Consider the following 18,895-nt stretch of genomic DNA (forward strand, 5'->3'; position numbering starts at 1 on the left):
ATTTGATTGGCAATTGGTTAAATCCACAGATGTGGGACCCGTGGATACAGAGGCCTGACTGTAAAGGACCTGAGGATATGCTTAGCCCACCTCTCTGAAGAGAATGACCTACAGCCCGTGGTGTCAGCAGACCGAGGCTGGGGTCATACCTCGGCTTCCCAAGGTGGTAAAAGCTGTCGGCTTTGGCACCAGAGAGACCTCGAGTCCAATCGTATTCAGGCTGTGTCACCTCACCTCTCTCTCCTCCATTGCAAGAAAGGCCCATCCTCTGCCTCTCCCTCGAAAGAGCTCTTGCAAACCCCAAATGCAAATAATGTGTGTCTGGAGACTGAAGGTCCAAGCCTGACATGTTGCAAGCACTCAATAAATACCAGAAAGTGTTACAATAAAGCTCATCACCTGACCTTTCTCCTCCAAAGCAGTGGCTACCAAGCCTGCAACCCGTCAGAAGCACTTAAAGTTGAATGATGCCCCAGACCCACCTCAAGAGATCCTTATTCATTTGGTGGGGTGGGAGCCCCTGAATCTGTTTTTTTTTAATTTATTTTTATTTTATCTGTGGCTGCGTCAGCTTTTTTTTTTTTAATTCATTTATTAATTTATTATTTTTGGCTGTGTTGGGTCTTCGTTTCTGTGCGAGGGCTTTCTCCAGTTGCGGCAAGCAGGGGCCACTCTTCATCGCGGTGCGCGGGCCTCTCACTATCGCGGCCTCTCGTTGCGGAGCACAGGCTCCAGATGCGCAGGCTCTGTCGTTGTGGCTCATGGGCCCAGTTGCTCCGCGCCATGTGGGATCCTCCCAGACCAGGGCTCGAACCTGTGTCCCCTGCATTGGCAGGCAGACTCTCAACCACTGCACCACCAGGGAAGCCCCTGAATCTGTATTTTTCATGAGGACACCCAGGGGAACCCAACATACGGCCTGGGCCATTGGGCCCTGCATTGAGGACCAGCCAGGCAGGGGGAGGCACCCTGCAGTCAGGGCAATTGCACCAACTCAGAGTTCCAGTCCTGGGGATGCCACCTATGGTCTGTGTGACCCGTAACGGGTCACAGAACATGTACCGGGAAGAACTCAGGCTCTCGAGTACCCATGCCTGGGTGTGAATCCTGCCTCAGACCCTTTCTAGCTATGTGACCGCAAGCAAGGCACTTGGCCTCTTTGCTCCTATGTATACATCTACAAGATGGGAGGATGACACATCCAGCCTCCCAGGGCTGAAGGGGGTGTGCGCATGAGCCCAGGCACAAGCCCTGCCCAATGCAGCTGTCTTGCAATTTTTTTTCATTCCCAGTCAATGTTCTGGTGGTGAAGTGATGCATTCTGCCAGGGGCTGGGACTCCATCTCCTCCACCCCTGACAATCCTGCAGGGCTCTGCACTACGCCTCCCCCTTCGGTTTTAGATGAAGCCCCAAGTTCCCCATGTGGAGTTTAAATGATAGAGGGGCTATCCAGGGGCTTGAGGCCTGTAGCCAAACACCTATAAAGTTGTCCTCGTTTGTGCTCCCCTAGAGGTAGAGCCTGAGACAAGCTTGAATGCAAGGAATTTATCTGGGAGGTGACTCCAGGAAGCCCCGTAGGGGAAAGAGGGTGTGAGACAGGGAAGGGAAGGCAGCCAGTACAGGGTATGTTGGTGAGCAGCTTCCCTATGGGTATAACTGGGGTGCAGTTCCATGGAGGACCTCTGGGGTACAGCAGACAGCACATACGCAGGTCATGTCACCCATGGTGGGGAGCTGGAGTATTTATCCTCCAGTGCCCATCTGTCATAGTCAAGGGTTGCTCCCAGAGGGGCTGTTAATTCCCCTATGCAGCTAGAGAAAGTCCCTGGGCAGAGTAACAAGGGTACACAGTCAAAATATGAGGGGGGGCTTCCCTGGTGGCGCAGTGGTTGGGGGTCCGCCTGCCGATGCAGGGGACACGGGTTCGTGCCCCGGTCCGGGAGGATCCCACGTGCCGCGGAGCGGCTGGGCCCGTGAGCCATGGCTGCTGAGCCTGCGCGTCCAGAGCCTGTGCTCTGCAGAGGGAGAGGCCACAACAGTGAGAGGCCCATGTATCGCAAAAAAAAAAAAAATGAGGGGATATGGCTAGGGCCCCAACAGCACCTGCTAAAATACCAAAAAGTGCCAGTGGAACCTGAACTCCTTTTAGACAACCATAAAACAACATCCATCTATTGAGCACCTACTATATACCAAACCCCACACTCAGTGACTCACATTCATCAGATTGTTGTTATACCTTTATCTTCCAGAAGAGGGCCCTGAGGCCCAAGCAGTCCAACTCCGAGGACATTTGATTCGTACATGCTAAAAGAATTTGATCCTGGGAAGCACAGATCCAAAGCCTGTGTCCTTCTCTGTGAGGCAGAGGGGCTGCCGCTGGGTCAGGTGCTCAGGGGAGAAATGACTGCTGAGAATGGGGCCCAAGCCCCGATCTGGCCTCTGCTTTTGTGAGGTTGCTGGGAAGGCCTGTGTTTAGCATGGGTCCCACCAAGCCTTAAGGGAAGGGCCGTCTATTTGAGCCAGACCCTTAGATCCAGGCAGGGGTGCTACTTGTTGTGGGCTCAAACTGTGTGAAATATTTCAGTATTTTTTTTAATATTTATTTATTTATTTGGTTGCACCGGGTCTTAGTTGTGGCAGGCGGGCTCCTTAGTTGTGGCATGCAAACTCTTAGTTGCGGCATGCATGTGGGATCTAATTCCCTGACCAGGAATTGAACCCAGGCCCCCTGCATTGGGAGCGTGGAGTCTTAACCACTGCGCCACCAGGAAGTCCCAATATTTCAGTATTTTCACAACAGCATACTATACCTGTGTGTCTCACTTGAGCCAGAACCCAGCCCAGGGATATACCAGTCAGGATAGCTCAAGTTAAGCTGTGTTAACAAACACCACTTTGTTGCTCCAGTCAACAAAGGGTTTACTCAGAGACCCGGGCTCACTGAGCAGCCGTCATCTGGAACATTACTGGTCACCAGGTCCAGGGTTGAGAGAGTTCTGGCGGGTCCTGCACTGGCCAGAAAGTGACTCCCACTGCCTCTGTTCGCAACCCATTGGCTGTAACTAGACACACAACCTTATCTAACCACAGGGGGGCTAGGAAGTGTAGCCTCGTGTATGCCCAGAAGGCCTCTGCACCCTTGTTCCTAACCCCCTTCTCCAGATTAGGAAATGGAGGCACAGAGAGGTTAAGTCACTGACCCACAGCCACACAGCTGGATGGTAGCAGAGCTGGCATGTGAACCCAGAGGCTGCTGTCTTAGCAAGTGTGCTATAAGCATGGTCCTGATTCAGCAGGGTCCTGTCCATAGACTCTGGGCTTGCCCAGACCTGGGTTCAAATCCTGACTCTTCACCTCTATGCTGCCTGAGGTGAGCATCTTAGCTCTCTGAGCCCCAGTCGCCTAGTATAAAATGGTGATAAACCTTCCTTCCGAGGGTCTTCATGAGGATCCCAGTGACGTCATTTATGCAGCATCCAAGGTCTCAGAGAGCCCTTGGAACTGTTGGAGAAACAGGGCACAGCCCAGAAAGGCAGCCCTCCCCCACAATAGAGCTGAAGCGGCGCCCGGAGGCCCCCCTCTGGGGCCAAGCAAGCCGTGGGAAGGCTGGGGGGTTCCAGGGAGGGGGGACTCAGAACAGGTGATACTGAGAAGTCCATCCAGCAACATTTTGCTGTTTGAATGACTGTAACTGTCCCGGGCACCTGACTGGTCTGCAGCTGTGCCCCTAATGGGCCCCCTGGGCTGGACTTGGGGGCCAGCCACAGAGCCCTATGTTGCCATCTCTATCTTGTGGGTCCCCATTCTAGAATTATTTCCGCGATGCCTGGAACATCTTCGACTTTGTGACTGTTCTGGGCAGCATCACCGACATCCTGGTGACTGAGTTTGGGGTAAGTTTCCCGCCAGCTTCTCTCTGGGCAGTTCCTGGCTCAGCTGGGAGGGGCGAGGAAGAGGTCATCAAGAATCAGTGGGTCCCGACAGCCACAGCTGGCTCAAGCCAGCACTTGACCATGACCAAAGAGGGAGAAGTGGGGCCCCTGGGAGCAAGGGCAGCCCCTCAGGAGGGTGATGCAGGGAGATGGGGATGTCCGAAGCCACCGCCATGGAGCTAGCGCTGCAATGTGAACTTCCCTGCCTCTTGGCTACCGACTTATGATTAAATAATGTGGATGAGCTCATTGAGAAAACTGAGACACTTAAAGGATCCCAAGGCTGAGCCCCACCCCCCAAACACTACACAGTGTTGGGGGCCCAGAGGGAACCAGCTTCAAGTCCATTCTGCTTGAACTAACCATGTTCTGGCTCACGGGGAGGAGGGGGCCATGGCCCTTGGGTTAATGGGGGGACACCATTCCCAGGACCTTAGGAGGGTCCCTGGGACATGTGTCTTCCTCTATCCCCAGGCCTGGGAGGTTCTCAAAGTGTGTGTGGGGGGTCGCTGGACCTCGCTGTGGTGGCCCCTCACAGGGCCACATTGTCTGGAAGACACAGGTCCCAGAGCTCCTGCCCCACACCCCCTCCCTGGCCATTTGCCAGTGAGCCTAGGCTTGAGGGCCCTCGGGAGGCTGTGGGGAGGATAAGAGGTCCTCACAGGCGAAGCAAAAGGGCAAAGAGTGTCAGAGCCAAGGGCCGGGGGTGGTAACAACCTTGTCATAATAACAATAATAAAAGCTGACAGGGACGGCCAGGCACTGTGCCAAGCGTTTTACGTGGATTAGCTCGTGGTACAGGTCAGGGGCTCAGCATATAAAAGAATTCCTTTAGAGGGTTCAACTGAAGGGATCGAAAAGCAGAGACTATTCACAGAGCGGAGGGGAAGGGGCCCAGCACCCAACCACCATGGGGAGCTGTTACCTGCCCAGGTGCTGAAGTCAGAGAGGGGCCGCCTGGTGGGAGCTGTGAACATGGAGGGACAGAGCTCCTGCCAGAGACAGGGCCAAAGCAGGCATGAAGCATCGGGGGAGAAATGCCCCTACCTTTCTCTCCTCCCACCCTCTATCTCCTGCCAGCCACTTCCCTTGGCCAAGCCCAGCCAGAAAGGAGCCAGAAGGCCAGAGAGCCAGGGCGATGCTCAGAACAGGCAGAGGAGAACAGAGAATAGATCTGGGTGGGGTGGGGCCCGAAGAAGAGGGTGTTTCCCCATTTCACAGATGAGGAAACTGATGCTCAATGCTGAGGAGAAGGAGGGACCTACTTAAAGTCATGCAGCCAGACCTGGTGACTCCTGAGGGCACACTGGTGTTCCCTGGGGCGTCCCTAACTGAGCTCCCAGCAACAAAGGGATCAATTGGCCCACTCTTCTATCCTGGAAGCCTGATAGGATTGGGAAGCTACACAGAAGAGGGGCCATTCTCTGACGCATCCCCCATACCCCCACCCAAGTGGTATCCTGGCCACAATTCTTTGCCTTCAGCTTCAGTGAACTAGAAGTTCCCCTTCCCCCGTCTCACCCCTGACACCTTCCTCTAGAGAGGTCATGCCCAGCTGTGGGCTATCCCCATTGGGGTGCCCCCACCTGGCCACTGTCCCCTGGCAGAGGGCCAGAGCTTAGACCTCATCTTCTGTCCTAAGTTTCTAAGAGATCTGGAGCTTCTCCTGGCAGTCAAAATTTCTTGCCATCCAGCTGAAGACAAGACAGCCTTGAACCAATATCCCTCTGGGTCAAGAGTTGAGAAGGGGTGACCCACCAGCCCAGTAGGGCAGGTAGAGGAAGATGATTGAAGCTCTAGTTGCCAGTAAGAGATCTGTAGGACTGGACCCCAACGGCTTGTTCTCCTGGCTGCAAGATATGGGAAGGCAGGAGGATGGGGCAGGAGAATGGGGCACGGAATCCAATTCAGGGATATCAGGACTATTGCGGGAGTCAAACAGCCCTACCCTATGAGCTGTTTGACCCTGGGTAACTTGTATTACCTTTTCTCATCCTGTATTTGGGACTAGCCTTCATAACCAGCCTCCTCAGACCCTTGCAAGCCTCACATTCATTCATGCATTCATAGAAGCATGCATTAAGCACCTGCTGTATGCCAGGCATTGTTCGAGGTGCCGGGAACAAAGCAAAACAGACAAGAATGCCTGCCCCCAGAAAGCTGACATTCTAGGGCAAGAGATGGCAACTTTGAACAAATCAGAGCGATTGACGTAAAGTGCTTGGCACAGAACCTGCCAGGAATTAGTTCACGAATTGTGGTTATTATTATTGCTATTGCTGTTATTACTGTGAACGTACTTGGATTGCGGTTTGTTAGGCAGCCCCTCAGCCCTGAATTATAATCATTTGGCAGGAAAGCTAGAGGGTGGGCATTTGGACCCTTTTAGGAGGATAAACGCCCGACCTGGAGGTGGGGAAGGTTTGCCCTGCTAGGCAAGGAGCCCTCAGCAGCCCCTTTTCTGCCTCCCAGGTAAGCCCACTAAGTCTGAGGCCAGACAGAGCTGAGCCAGGCTGAGGGAAGGGGAGCCAGACCATTGGGAGGGCAAGGCCCCAGGGTTTCAGGGGAGGGGGAGAGGGTACGAGGCCCACCGGGCCTCCGCTGCCACCCACAAGTGGCTGGGGTGACGTGGGTTTGCCCTGCGTGCGATGGATAATGACTGTGTTTCTTGTCTTGTCTCTTTTCATGCCTGCTCTTTAAACTGTATATTGGCACAACGCCGTCTGAAAAACTCATCCAATCAAAATGCACTATGAAATTCATTTGTTCATCCATGACGTGGTCTGTGTGTTCATACACCAATGACTATCTCCCAACCCACCACCACCACCCCCACTCCCCGCCCGGGGAACCGAAACCCATGGGTTTTTTTGGCACTGGTTACAAATCAACCTAAAAAACGCTGAACACGCCTCCCCAACTGCCCCTGCCCGCCTGCTCCCCCTCCATCTTCAACATCTGCATCTAGAATCCGGTTGGTCTTACTTCTTTCTGAAGTCTAAATGCCTTACATTAACTGTGAACGCATCTTCTCGCATCAGCATTGCATGTCACGCCCTGGGCTTTCTAAACTTGGATTGCCTGATGCAACCCCCTATCCCCACCCCGCTACGTCTGCCCATCTCTCCAAACCCTCCCGACCCGCCCCCCCCCTTCCTTGTTCCTGCAGCCTCTCTTCCTCTGGTTGGTATTGGGTTCTGAATTAGGGTTTTCTGTTTGGGTTGGCTTGTGTCTTCTGCAGAGAAAAGGGTGGGTTTGCCCCATGCAACACCTCCAACGGGACGGGTTGGCTGGCTGAGTCTCCCACCCCATTCCTGTACTCAAAGCCATCAGGCACTCTCTCACACCACTCCTGTCCCTGGCTAACTCCATGGATCCCGGGGCCCCAGGAAAGCTCCAACAGTCCTCACACCCCATTCCAAGCCCACGAGCTCTTCGGGCTTGACCAGCAGCGATGTAAATCTCCAAGTCTGATGGAGGAGGTCTGAGGGCCTTGCAATGTGCAGGCAAAGACGCTCACATGAGGGGGACTCAGAATGGCCAGAACCGGTGCTGGCTGAACGGCCAGGACTCAGGTCTGGCTGCTTCCAGATGGACCGGCCAGCTGACGCCCTCTCTGGAGCCCTGATCTGCATGTACTCCTGTTCCCCTCCCCCAACCCGGACACGGTCACTAAACACATGTGCTCTGTCCTCTATCCTGTTCAGTCTCTGAGTCTCGTTGCCTCTTTCTCTCTGTCTCTGTCTCTCCCTTTCTCTTTTTTTGCTGTTGCAATCTCCCTCTCTTGATCCTCCCCCACCCCCTGACACACACACACACACACACACACACACACACACACATGCACACACTATCCCTCCCTTCTGTTATATCCGTCCTCCCTGCAAACCCACACCCACACCCTGGATGCACCGTGTCCATCTCCCCCTCGCCTCACTTATTCAGCTCTGCACACTTGCACACTCCTTACTCTGTTAAATCCCACCTGCCTCTGCCCTTCCCCCACCATCCTCTGAGCCCCTTTGAAGGACCCGCAATGGCATCTTTGCACCGGGATCCCTGCCCTGCTAGTCATACACAGACACTCATCCACCAAACACTTAATGAGCCCCAATTCGGTGCCACAGATGGAGGGTTGGGCAGAAGGGGACACCATCACTGCCCCCACCCCCTGTGTCACCTACAGTCAGGTGGGGGGAGGCAGGCATTGGGGAAATAACCCCTGAAACCCAGTTGAAATTGTAACTGTGTTGCAAGCTGAAGGATGAGCAGCGTTAACAACGTGGAGAGGGGGACAAAAGGGCATTTGAGGCCCAGGATAGCATGTGCAAAAGTCCTGTGGCAGGTCAGAGCACGCAGGGGTCAGGGTCTGCAAGTGACAGGGTGTGGCTGGAGCAAAGAGCAGAGGAAGGCTGACCCAGAGAAAGTGAAGAGGGCAGAAGGGGACAGGACCTTGGGGCCTTGTTGTGGGAGCCTGGGAGGATTTGGAGCAGGGGAGGCGTGATCGGAAGTGCGGTTAGACCAGACCCTGCAGCTGCAGAGCAGGGAGTGGGCAGGCAGTGGGCTGGGCTGGAAGTGAGCACCAGGAATCCCAAGGAGAGATGACAGCAGAGGAAGCAGGAGCAATGGGAGGACTGGCCGTCTGAGCAGGGATCTCTCCAGGACCTGGAGAAGGGTTGGGTCTGGGCTCGGGGGAGAGAGGTGCCTGGAGGACTTGAGTCTGCCTTGAACTGGGAGATGGAAGTTAGGGAATGCCAGGAGAGGGCCAGGTTAGGGGAATAGCACAAGTGTGGGCACAGTGGGCTTGAAGTGCCCTGAAGGGCACCCCAGAAGAAGTCAGGTAGGCAGTGGGTTAGTGGGTCTGGAGTGCAGAGGCAAAATCTGGGCTGGAGGTGGGGTCTGCGGGTGCAGGACTTCTCTGGAGCCCTCAGGAGGGTGGTCCCCATGTCCTTCTGAGTACTCGCACCCCCCCGAACACAGCAAGCCTTCCAGGGCCCACATCACTCCCCTTCAGCCTAGAACCAGGAAGCACTGGGCAGGGTTGGAGGAGAGGACAGCTATTCCTTCCTGGCTGTGGACAAAAAGATGGAAGCTAGGAAGAAGAAAGTCTGAAGTTCTGGGAGCACTTGAAGGACTCTATGCAAACCCAGGAAGAGATGGAGGGGTGGATGAGGGCAGACTGGAACCTTCCCCTGCCCTGTCACCTGGAGCTCTTTCATTTCCACCCCTACTTCCCCGTGTGTCTCCTGTCTTCCTGGCCCCAAGAACGGCAGCATGCTCTCTGCACGTGTCTCCCTGCAAACCCCCCTTCTTTCTCCTGCATGGTAGCAGTCCCTACCGCCCCGCTCTGCCCCGAGCCCCCAGAGGCTGCTTCCAGGGCCCGCCTGACTTTGCATGAGTCCACATGTTATGCCCTGCCCCGTGAAGGGATGGCTTGTAATCTGGGGATGGATGGGAGGGGACTGGGGACACCTGGGCCATCAGCCCTGTCCCCAGATGGAGCTGGGTGGCCAAGCAGGGCTGGGAGTCTTGTCAACAGGGCACGGAGGGTGACTGTCACCCAAGCTGAGTTTGGGGGTTGATTCGAGGCGCTTGAGAGATTCTCACAGTGGTTAGGCCCAAATGTGGTCAGGGTAGGATCCCTACACCCCTCCCCCATCCTAGAGGCCTAAGGGTCAACTGATGTGTCCCAGAGAGCACCCTAGACTTTTCCAGAAATCCCAGAGGCCTCTTGCCAACCTCAGAAATTCCTTGAAACCCCTCTCTCTGTCTCTCAGCTCCCAGGCCAGAGCTAGTTCGATCCAGTGGCTGGGAAGCCCTCAGGAACCACCACATAGGATGCCCATATAATTCACTGTCCAAACTCTTGAGACCGAAAGCGGTGCTGTGACTGTTGGGGCAACCTGTATGATCGCCCCTGTGCCATTTGCAGGGTAAGAGCTAGGCCAGTTTAAACGTTGCTACATGGCCTGTATCTAGCACTCCTCCAAGTCCCCTTAAGGCCCCTTTGCCTCCAACCCACTGATGAGTGGTGGTATCCATGCCTACCTGAAGCAGGGGTCACAAACTCAAATGCCTCTGGGGACCAAGCAGATGCCGTAAGCCAGGAAACCAGTTCCATTTCTAGTATGTGGGAACCTTGGCAAACTGGAGAAAACATGGCCTGCTTCACGGCGGGCAGGCACATCCGAGCCTTAAGTAACTGCTACCAGTGGAAGCAGCCTCAGGGTTGCCTGAAAGCCAGATTTGGGGGCAAAATCTGACTTCTAAACACTAGGAGCTATTTTTAATTTCTAAAGGAAAACTGCTCAGGCCCAACAAAATAGTTTCATTGGCCAGATCTGGTCCCACCAGAGGCCCCAGCAGACAAGCCCCTGGACAGTCACGTAAGACCCACCATCTCCATAGCTGTCTCCCCACCCCTACCCCGACCTGGGGTTCTTCTGGTTCGGGAGGGAGGAGGTAGAGGCAGTGACTAGACAGGGGGCCTTTGAGCAGAGGCGGGGTCCACCCAGGGAGGTCCTGGGGGCAGGGACAGCCCCACCTCCCGGCCCCCAGCACCAGCCCCTCGGTGGGCCTGGGCTGATGGCGAGCTCACCCACCCACGGGCGCTGCGTACTTCCTGCTTCCTGCAGGCCTGGTCCCGTGCTACTCCACCCAGCTCCAGAAGCTGAGAAGCCATCCCTGAGAGGGGGGAAAGGGCCCCAAATGCATCTTCTCCGACTCAGCGGGCAGCGAGGACTCGCCCTGCAGCCGAACAGCCCCAGCTCCCTCCCGTCCTCCCCATTCCCGCTCGCCAAGGGGGTAAGAAAAGATGCTCTTCCGCTTCTCCAATTGGCTTGAGCCACTGCTCCTCTTGGCCGTGGGGTGAGGTCAGGGCGGGCAGGAGAGGGTGGGCAGCTCAGCAGGGCAGGGCAGGGTGCCCGGTGAGTCCCATGACAGATGCATTTCTGGCCCGGAGTGTAACATGCCCTCGGAACCCACACATGTCCACCAGGCCTGAGCGTGCTGGCTGCCCCCACCCCGCCCTGGTGTTTGTGCATCGTACACGTGTGATGGATTCGGCAACTTGACCCGCTTGTGTCCTATTGTCTCAGTGCATTTGGTTGTTGGGAGAAACAAACACCATCTCGATATTTTTCCTGATTGGATGATTCGGATATATTTTCTTTTCCTTGTTCTTTTGTTATTTCTTCCACGATGACCCACCCACATTCCTTTCTCTTCCTTCTTTTTTCTTTCCTTTCCCCATTGAGGGTGGGGATGGCAGGGAGGGTTGATGCCTTTGAGTTGATGCCTTTTCCTCCCTCTCACCCTTTCTCCTCCCCACACCCCACTTCGTTTTTTCGAATTTTTTCCTCCACGCCATAGCATTAATAGTGCTTTCTCTCCTCTCACTCTTTATTTGGGGTCTGGCTTGCTTTTTCCTATTGGTTGGCTTCATGTAGGGGCCTCTGTGAGTGGTGACAGCTCTGAGCCCCTGGGGGTGGGTGGATGGTCACCCCTCTTTCTCCGTCTCCCCAGAATAACTTCATCAACCTGAGCTTCCTGCGCCTCTTCCGAGCGGCCCGGCTCATCAAACTCCTCCGTCAGGGTTACACCATCCGAATTCTTCTCTGGACCTTTGTGCAGTCCTTCAAGGTGAGCCCCTGCCCCTGCCTCTAGCCCAGGGCTGAGAAGAAATATCAGGATCCCCCCACCCCAACCTGCTCTGGCTGAATCTAGAAATCAGGGGGAAATGCCTCTATGATACACCTTGCTGAGAATGTGTTCTATGCAGGGGTCTTGTCTAACTTCCTGCCCTGGTGTGTCTTGAGAGCTCCAAGGGGAATCTCCCAGAGTCACCAAAGAGGCCCACCAACCCTGGCACCACTCTGGCACAGCATGCGGCCACCCTATGGGGGTGGAGCACTGGGACAAATGAAGGAAACAGTGTGGATAAGGGGCCCCCAGCACTATTAATTGCCTTCCTTCCCACCAGGCCTTGCCCTATGTCTGTCTGCTGATTGCCATGCTTTTCTTCATCTACGCCATCATTGGGATGCAGGTGAGTGCCAGCCCCCCTAATGTTCCCAGAGCACTCCCAAGGAGGGCCACCGCCCTTAGGTGGGGGTGGGTTAAGGGAGCCCAGTTCAGAGAGGCAGCCCTGAAGGTTGAGTGGAGTTTTCCCGGAGCCACTAGGGGGCGTGGCCACCCCTAGTGATCACCATCTAATTCCCCAGGTGTTTGGCAACATTGGCATCGACGTAGAGGACGAGGACAGTGATGAGGATGAATTCCAAATCACTGAGCACAATAACTTCCGGACCTTCTTCCAGGCCCTCATGCTTCTCTTCCGGTGAGAGGGGGGCACAGTTTCATCCTTCTCTTCTGGTGGGTGGGGGGGCGGGTGCGTGCCCTCAACCTTCTGTTCCACTGAGGTTTGGAGTGGGCGTGGGGGGCCAAGGGACCCTGGCGGGGCAGGAGCTGAGGCCCTGGGACGTGAACAGGGAGGCATCTTCAGGCATTGCCTCACTGAATCCTCCTGAGCATCCTATCGAGGGATTCTTGGCAACCACACCTGGCAGATGAGGAAAAAGGCTTATAGACTCTGAATAGACTCTGAGGCTTGATTCTTAATCCTGGCTGCACGTAGGGTTCCTTCATTCATTCATCAGAGGTTTATTGAGCACCTATTGTGTGCCAGGCACTGCTGTAAATACTGGGAACAAAGCAGAGACAACATTCTCTGCCCTCTGGGTGCTTATATTCCCATGGGGGAGGCAGACAATCAATAATCAAATTATAGCGGATACTAGAAGGAGATAAAATTCAAGATTAAGACAGACATGGAGGCACAAAAGAACAAATAATGTGTGATTCCACTTACCTGAGGTACCCAAGATGGGCAAATTCTTAGGGGGAAAAACTAGAATCAATATTGTCAGGGGCTGGGAGAGGGGAATGGGGGAGTTGCTGTTTAATGGGATACAATGTTTCAGTTTGGGATGATAAAAAGGTTCTGGAGGTGGATAGTGGTGATGGTCGCATGGCACTGTAAATGTGCTTATTGCCATTGAATTATACACTTAAATGCTTTAAATTATTACATTTATGTATATTTTTGTCACACTAAATTTTTTTCTCAAGTAACAACTGAAAAAAAAAAAAGGAAGGCTGACAGGTCACGCCTCCCTTGAGGAGGGTGATATTTGAGAGAAATAGTTGAGAGAGGGAGCCATGTGGATATCTGGGGAAGGGAAGTCCAGGTAGAGGGTACAGTAAGTGCAAAGGCCCTGAGGCAGGAGCATAGCTCTCATGTTGGAGGATAGCAAGGAGACCAGTGTGCCTGGAGCAGAGTAGCCTGAGAAAGAAATAAGAAATGACAATCACCTAGAGAGAGGGAAGCTTTTGAAACATACCTATGTCTCCAGGCCACATCCCAAACTAGTTAAATCCAAGTCTGTGGGAATGGGGCACTGGCATCAGCATTTTTAAAAAACATTCTCCTTGGGCTTTAATGCACAGCAGCCAAGGATGAGAATCCCCCTCTCTGAGCTCCAAGAGGAAAAAAGTGATTTACCTGGGACTTGAACCAACACCAGTCCAGCTCCAGAGCTTAAGTGTTTAACCTCAATGCTCTGCCTCCCTGGGGGGGGGGGCTGTTGCTGGTGTCCAGAGCTGGGTACCCAGGTCCCTGATGCCCCCTCTCTGTCCTCAGGAGTGCCACTGGAGAGGCTTGGCACAACATCATGCTTTCCTGCCTCAGCGGTAAACCCTGTGATAAGAACTCTGGCATCCTGACTCATGAGTGCGGCAATGAATTTGCCTATTTTTACTTCGTTTCCTTCATCTTCCTCTGCTCATTTCTGGTGAGTCTGTGGACATGTGTGGGTGGGCTCCCTAGACCTGGCTCCCTCTCAGGGGTGTGGATGCTATAGAATGTGGCTGTGTTGCACACTTTCTCCCTCCAAGCCTTCTCTGGGCCAGCCCAGGATTAGGTTAACCAGGGTTCCTCATCCTCGGCACTGTTGACATCGGGATCTGCGTCATTCTCTGATGGAGGTTGTTCTGTGCATGCTAGGATGTTTGACAGCATCCCTGGCCTTGATCCACTAGATGCCAGTAGCACATGCACCACAACTCCCAGTTGTGACAACCAAAAATGTCTCCAGCCATTATCAAGTGTCCTCTGGGGGAGGGAGCAGAATCTCCCCCATTTGAGACCCACTGGGTATACTGAGGGAAAAACTAATAGAGCTCAGAGCTGGCCCCAGGACCCATCTAGTTGAGCTGTGGGAGACTCCCATCTGCCCTCTGAAAGGTGGGTGCCTTCCTCTGTACGATCAGGAGGCAGGAAAAAGTCAGCCACATAAACATTCTCTGGGAGCTGTGGGGCTTTGCAAAAAACTGAATGGGTTTTCACTAGTAAAAGACAAGTTTGCCAAGAGGAGGACTCTCCTAGGACCAGAGAATATAAAGCACTGCAAGACTGAAACCAGGAGGAATGAAAATATATATCAGGAACCTCCATCCTGCTCTCTCTTTCTCTCTCACTCTCTCTGGGGCCTCATCTCGGCAAATCTTTTTTGTTCTCCACTCTTCCTGGAGCAGTTTGAGCACAGTCAGAAGAACTGAAACTATCTAGGTATTTCAAGCAGAGGGGATTTAATATAGGGACTGGCTACACAGGCTTGAAAGAGCAAACAGAGAACACTGAAGTCACCAGGGATTAACAACTGCAGGAAGGCCAGGGATGGGGTATTAAAAGGAAAAGAAGGGGGCTTCCCTGGTGGCGCAGTGGTTGAGAGTCTGCCTGCCGATGCAGGGGACAGGGGTTCATGCCCCGGTCCGGGAAGATCCCACATGCCGCGGAGCGACTGGGCCCGTGAGCCATGGCCGCTGAGCCTGCGCGTCTGGAGCCTGTGCTCCGCAACGGGAGAGGCCACAACAGTGAGAGGCCCGCGTACCGCAAAAAAAAAAAGGAAAAGAAGGTGTTACCAACCAACCCAGCTGCCCCTGGCACCCCTGAGGGAGTGCTGGCACCCTAGCTGTCTGCTGCCCCTGGACAACTGAAGACGGTTTCCTGTGGCTGCTGTCACAAAGAACCACAAACTTGGTGGCTTAAAACAACAAAAATTTATCCTCTCACAGTTCTGGAGCCTAGAAGTCTGACCACAGTGTTGGCAGGGTCATGATCCCTCCAGAGCCTCTAGGATAGGATCCTTCCTGGCCTCTTCCAGCTTCTGGTGGCCACAGGTGGTGTTCCTTGGTTTGTGGCAGCATCACTCCAATCACTGCCTCTGTCATCACATGGTCTTCTCCGTGTGTGTCTGTGTCCAGATTTCCCTCTTATGGGGACAGCAGTCATATTGAATTTAGCCGACCTTAATCCAGTATGATCTCATCTTAACTTGATGACGTGCACAAAGACCCTTTTTTCAAATAAGGTCACACTCACAGGCACAGGGGGCCAGGATTTGAGCATGTCTTTTTGGGGCACACAGTTCGACCCACAACACAGACCCACGTGGGAAGCAGAAGGAAGCTCCTCTCCTCCTTCTCTCTCCTCCCCAGGCTGGCCCCCTAACCATGGCTCCTACTGGCAGCATGTAAGCTGCCCAGGGAGTGTGGAAGATGTTATTTTCAGAACTCAACCCAAGGACCAGCATCTGTCAGCAAAAGCCCAACACATCCACCCTCTTCAGACCAGCGGTTGGTCTCACACTGAGAGACTTGCAGCCTAAGTCTCACAGCAACACACCCTCTAAGTCCAATGTCAACAGCCATTGACCTAGACGGTCCCTTGCCCAGTTCCAAATTCCCAGAAGAGAGTCTGAATGGGCCATCCTAGCTCCTGGTCAAATGACCACCCTTGTCTTAGTAGCTTCGGGTGCATATGGAGACACAGTCTTATACTATTTCCCATCTGGGAAGGGCAGGCACCCTAGAAGACATCTACAACACTTGATCATCAGCCCTTCATAGGCAGGAATTTTTGTTTAGTTCACTGCTGCATCCCCAACACCTAGGACAGTGACTGGCCCGCAGCAGGTGCTCAATCAATATCATGAAATGATGAATTAAAAATAGAGTCACTAGGGCTTCCCTGGTGGCACAGTAGTTGAGAGTCCACCTGCCGATGCAGGGGACACAGGTTCGTGTCCCAGTCTGGGAAGATCCCACATGCCGGGGAGCGGCTGGGCCCATGAGCCATGGCCACTGAGCCTGCACGTCCAGAGCCTGTGCTCCGCAACAGGAGAGGCCACAACAGTGAGAGGCCCGCATACCTCAAAAAAAAAAAAAAAAAAAGTCACTAGCAGACATAGAGAATGGACTTGAGGAAACGGCGGGGAGGGGAAGCTGGGGCGAAGTGAGAGTAGCATGGACATATATACACTACCAAATGTAAAATAGATAGCTAGTGGGAAGCAGCTGCATAGCCAGGGAGATCAGTTTGGTGCTTTGTGACCACCTAGAAGGGGGGGATAGGAGGGTGGGAGGGAAGCTCAAGAGAGAGGGGATATGGGGATATATGTATACATATGGCTGATTCACTTTGTTGTACAACAGAAACTAGCACAGCACTGTGAAGCAATTATACTCCAATAACGATGTATATAAAAAAAATAGAGTCACGAAAGTTAGGGACACCTAGAATTACAGGTCATTTATTAAGCACCTACTATGCTTACATCTACACATTTGCTTAATACCTACTATGTGCCAGGCCTTATACTATGCACTGGGGATATAAGGAGAGAACATATTTCTCTCAGTTTGCAGGGGTGTTGGGCAGACAAGTCAGGAGATAGTAGCAATACAATCTGATATGTGCTTTGATAGGGGAGACTCAGACTGAAGGAAGGAAGATTTCAAAGAGTGGCCCTCAGGGACTGTGGGCAGGGCTTAGACCATGTATTGGTCAAATAGGTTGCAAGTAACAGAAATTCAACCAAAACTGACAAGTGAAATATGCAGTTCACTAACTTATATAACTGAAAAGTCCAAATGAGGCTGGATCCATGCAATAGCAGACCCTGTCCTCTTTGCTGTTCTCCTTCACACTGGCTTTATTCTCAAACTTTCTCCCTGTAAAGGGAAGATGACTGCCAGAGTGCCAGCAAAAATCCCAAGGAAGGCTCTCATTGGCCACCTTGAGTAATGTGCCCCTCCCTAACCAATCACAAGGTCATGTGACCACCACCTGTGAAGCCAGCCACACCCAACAACAGCATCTAAGTATAAGGGCAGGGGTTTCCCCAGATGCTATTATCCAAAGGGAGAAAAATGATGTCCACTGAGGGAGCAACATTTACTAAGGCCTGGAGGCAAGACTGATGCAAGCACCCCATGTGCTAAAGGCTAGAAGAGCACATAACAAGGTGCTACAAGATGTAGACAAATGCAGGAAAATTCATCCATCCATCCATCGAAGAAATATTTGCTGAGTGCTTACTTTATGCTGGGGATGGAAACATGACAGAGTTCTGGCCCATGGAGTATTCACTTTGGTCTTGTTGGGGGTCAGGTGTGGGAGGATTTGGGGTCATGGTGGTCCCCTTGGTGTTGGCCTCTATTTAACATAGCCTCTCTACGTCTCTCTCTGATTGTCTCTGTCCATCACTGTTGGTCTTTATCTCTTTGTATCTTTCTCTGTCTCCATCTTTATCTCTGTCTCTGTCTCTTTCTCCCCCATCTCCATTCCTCCTTCTCTCTGTCTCTGGGCTCCTTCTGTGGGCATGTGTCTTTCCTCTATCTCCCCCATCTCTTTCTCTGACTACCTTTTCCCATTTTTATCTCCCTCCCTCTCTCCCTCTGGGCCTCTATGTATATGTGTTTGGATGTGTCTCCCTCTCCCCCACCACGTCTTGGCCCCTGGGGTCCCCACAGATGCTGAACCTTTTTGTTGCTGTCATCATGGACAACTTTGAGTACCTCACCCGAGATTCCTCCATCCTGGGTCCCCACCACCTGGATGAGTACGTGCGTGTCTGGGCCGAGTACGACCCCGCAGCGTGGTAAGCAGTCACCCCAAATCCTCCAGCCACATCACCCACCTTTCTCTGGCACTGGAGCACAGTCTAGGTCAGGATCCAGACCTTGGGGTGTTGGCTCCCTGGAGAGCTAGCAGGGATTTCAGGAGGATCAGTCTAGAAAAAAGAGATGAGAATCAGCACCCTCACGCATCCTGGATTAAATGATTTGGGTGCCACTGCTGCCCAAACCCCAGGTTTTCTGGGAGACGAGGGAGGGGATCCACCATGAGTTCACCTCCTATGAGTCTCTTCTGCCCCCGCCACTGTGAGGCTTCCAGATGGTGAGGACAAGTTATCCAGGCCCCAGGAAGGAAGCCAGAGGCCTCTCAGCCTCATTTCTCCTGGCAGTATGGGGAGAAGGGCTGGTTTAGTACCCTTGGCAGACAGAATTGGCTGCAAGATCAGAGTGGCGGAACCCAGCTCCCACTGGGATCCCAGGACCCTGGAGCAGGTGGTCACACAAGGCCAGGGGAGAGGACACAGAACCTTAGTGGTCCTTGCATCTTCGTGGTCACGAAGGGAGTGAGCTCTCCCATCTCCGTAGGCACAAGAGTACCCCCTCCTGGTTGACAGGTGATGGTTTCCAAGGGTGGTCTCCACCCTGCTCAAGTGTATTGAGTGCCTGCTCAACACCAAGCCCTTGCAGGATGCTCAGAGGTGCCATCCTGATGCTCAGAGCCCCCCAACCACAAACTGAGGATTCTAGTTCAGGCTGAGCTTGGGGCCTGAGAAAGCATTAAATGGGGGCCCTCAGCAGCCTGAACACTAGAGGGGAGCCTCATGAAGAAGGTGGGGTGGAGTCGATCCTTGCCATTCTTTCAGCCCCGGACAACCCTCCATGAGACCAAGAGGCTGGGGTGAGCTGCGGGGCTGGGGCTTGACTTTCAGCTGGTTCCTAACTCTTCCTCTTTTGATTTTAGGTCACAGCAGTTGGATGCTGT

The 18,895-nt window shown here is 53.4% G+C and overlaps 1 protein-coding gene across 4 annotated transcripts in view; it reads left to right on the forward strand.

Moving 5' to 3' along the window:
• Positions 1–18,895, forward strand: part of CACNA1A (calcium voltage-gated channel subunit alpha1 A) — a gene marked incomplete at both ends in the record, with an annotated part of 321,342 nt that overhangs the window by 282,244 nt on the left and 20,203 nt on the right. For all 4 annotated transcript variants that reach the window (XM_079702108.1, XM_079702110.1, XM_079702111.1 and 1 more), the window contains 6 exons: positions 3,814–3,897; positions 11,461–11,577; positions 11,918–11,983; positions 12,159–12,274; positions 13,637–13,787; positions 17,809–17,936. In XM_079702108.1, coding sequence (XP_079558234.1) covers positions 3,814–3,897; positions 11,461–11,577; positions 11,918–11,983; positions 12,159–12,274; positions 13,637–13,787; positions 17,809–17,936 — 662 coding nt within the window. The remainder of the gene's footprint in view (positions 1–3,813; positions 3,898–11,460; positions 11,578–11,917; positions 11,984–12,158; positions 12,275–13,636; positions 13,788–17,808; positions 17,937–18,895) is intronic.

The sequence above is a fragment of the Hyperoodon ampullatus genome, assembly GCF_949752795.1.
Source record: "Hyperoodon ampullatus genome assembly, chromosome: 4".
Classification (NCBI taxonomy): Eukaryota; Metazoa; Chordata; class Mammalia; order Artiodactyla; family Ziphiidae; genus Hyperoodon; species Hyperoodon ampullatus.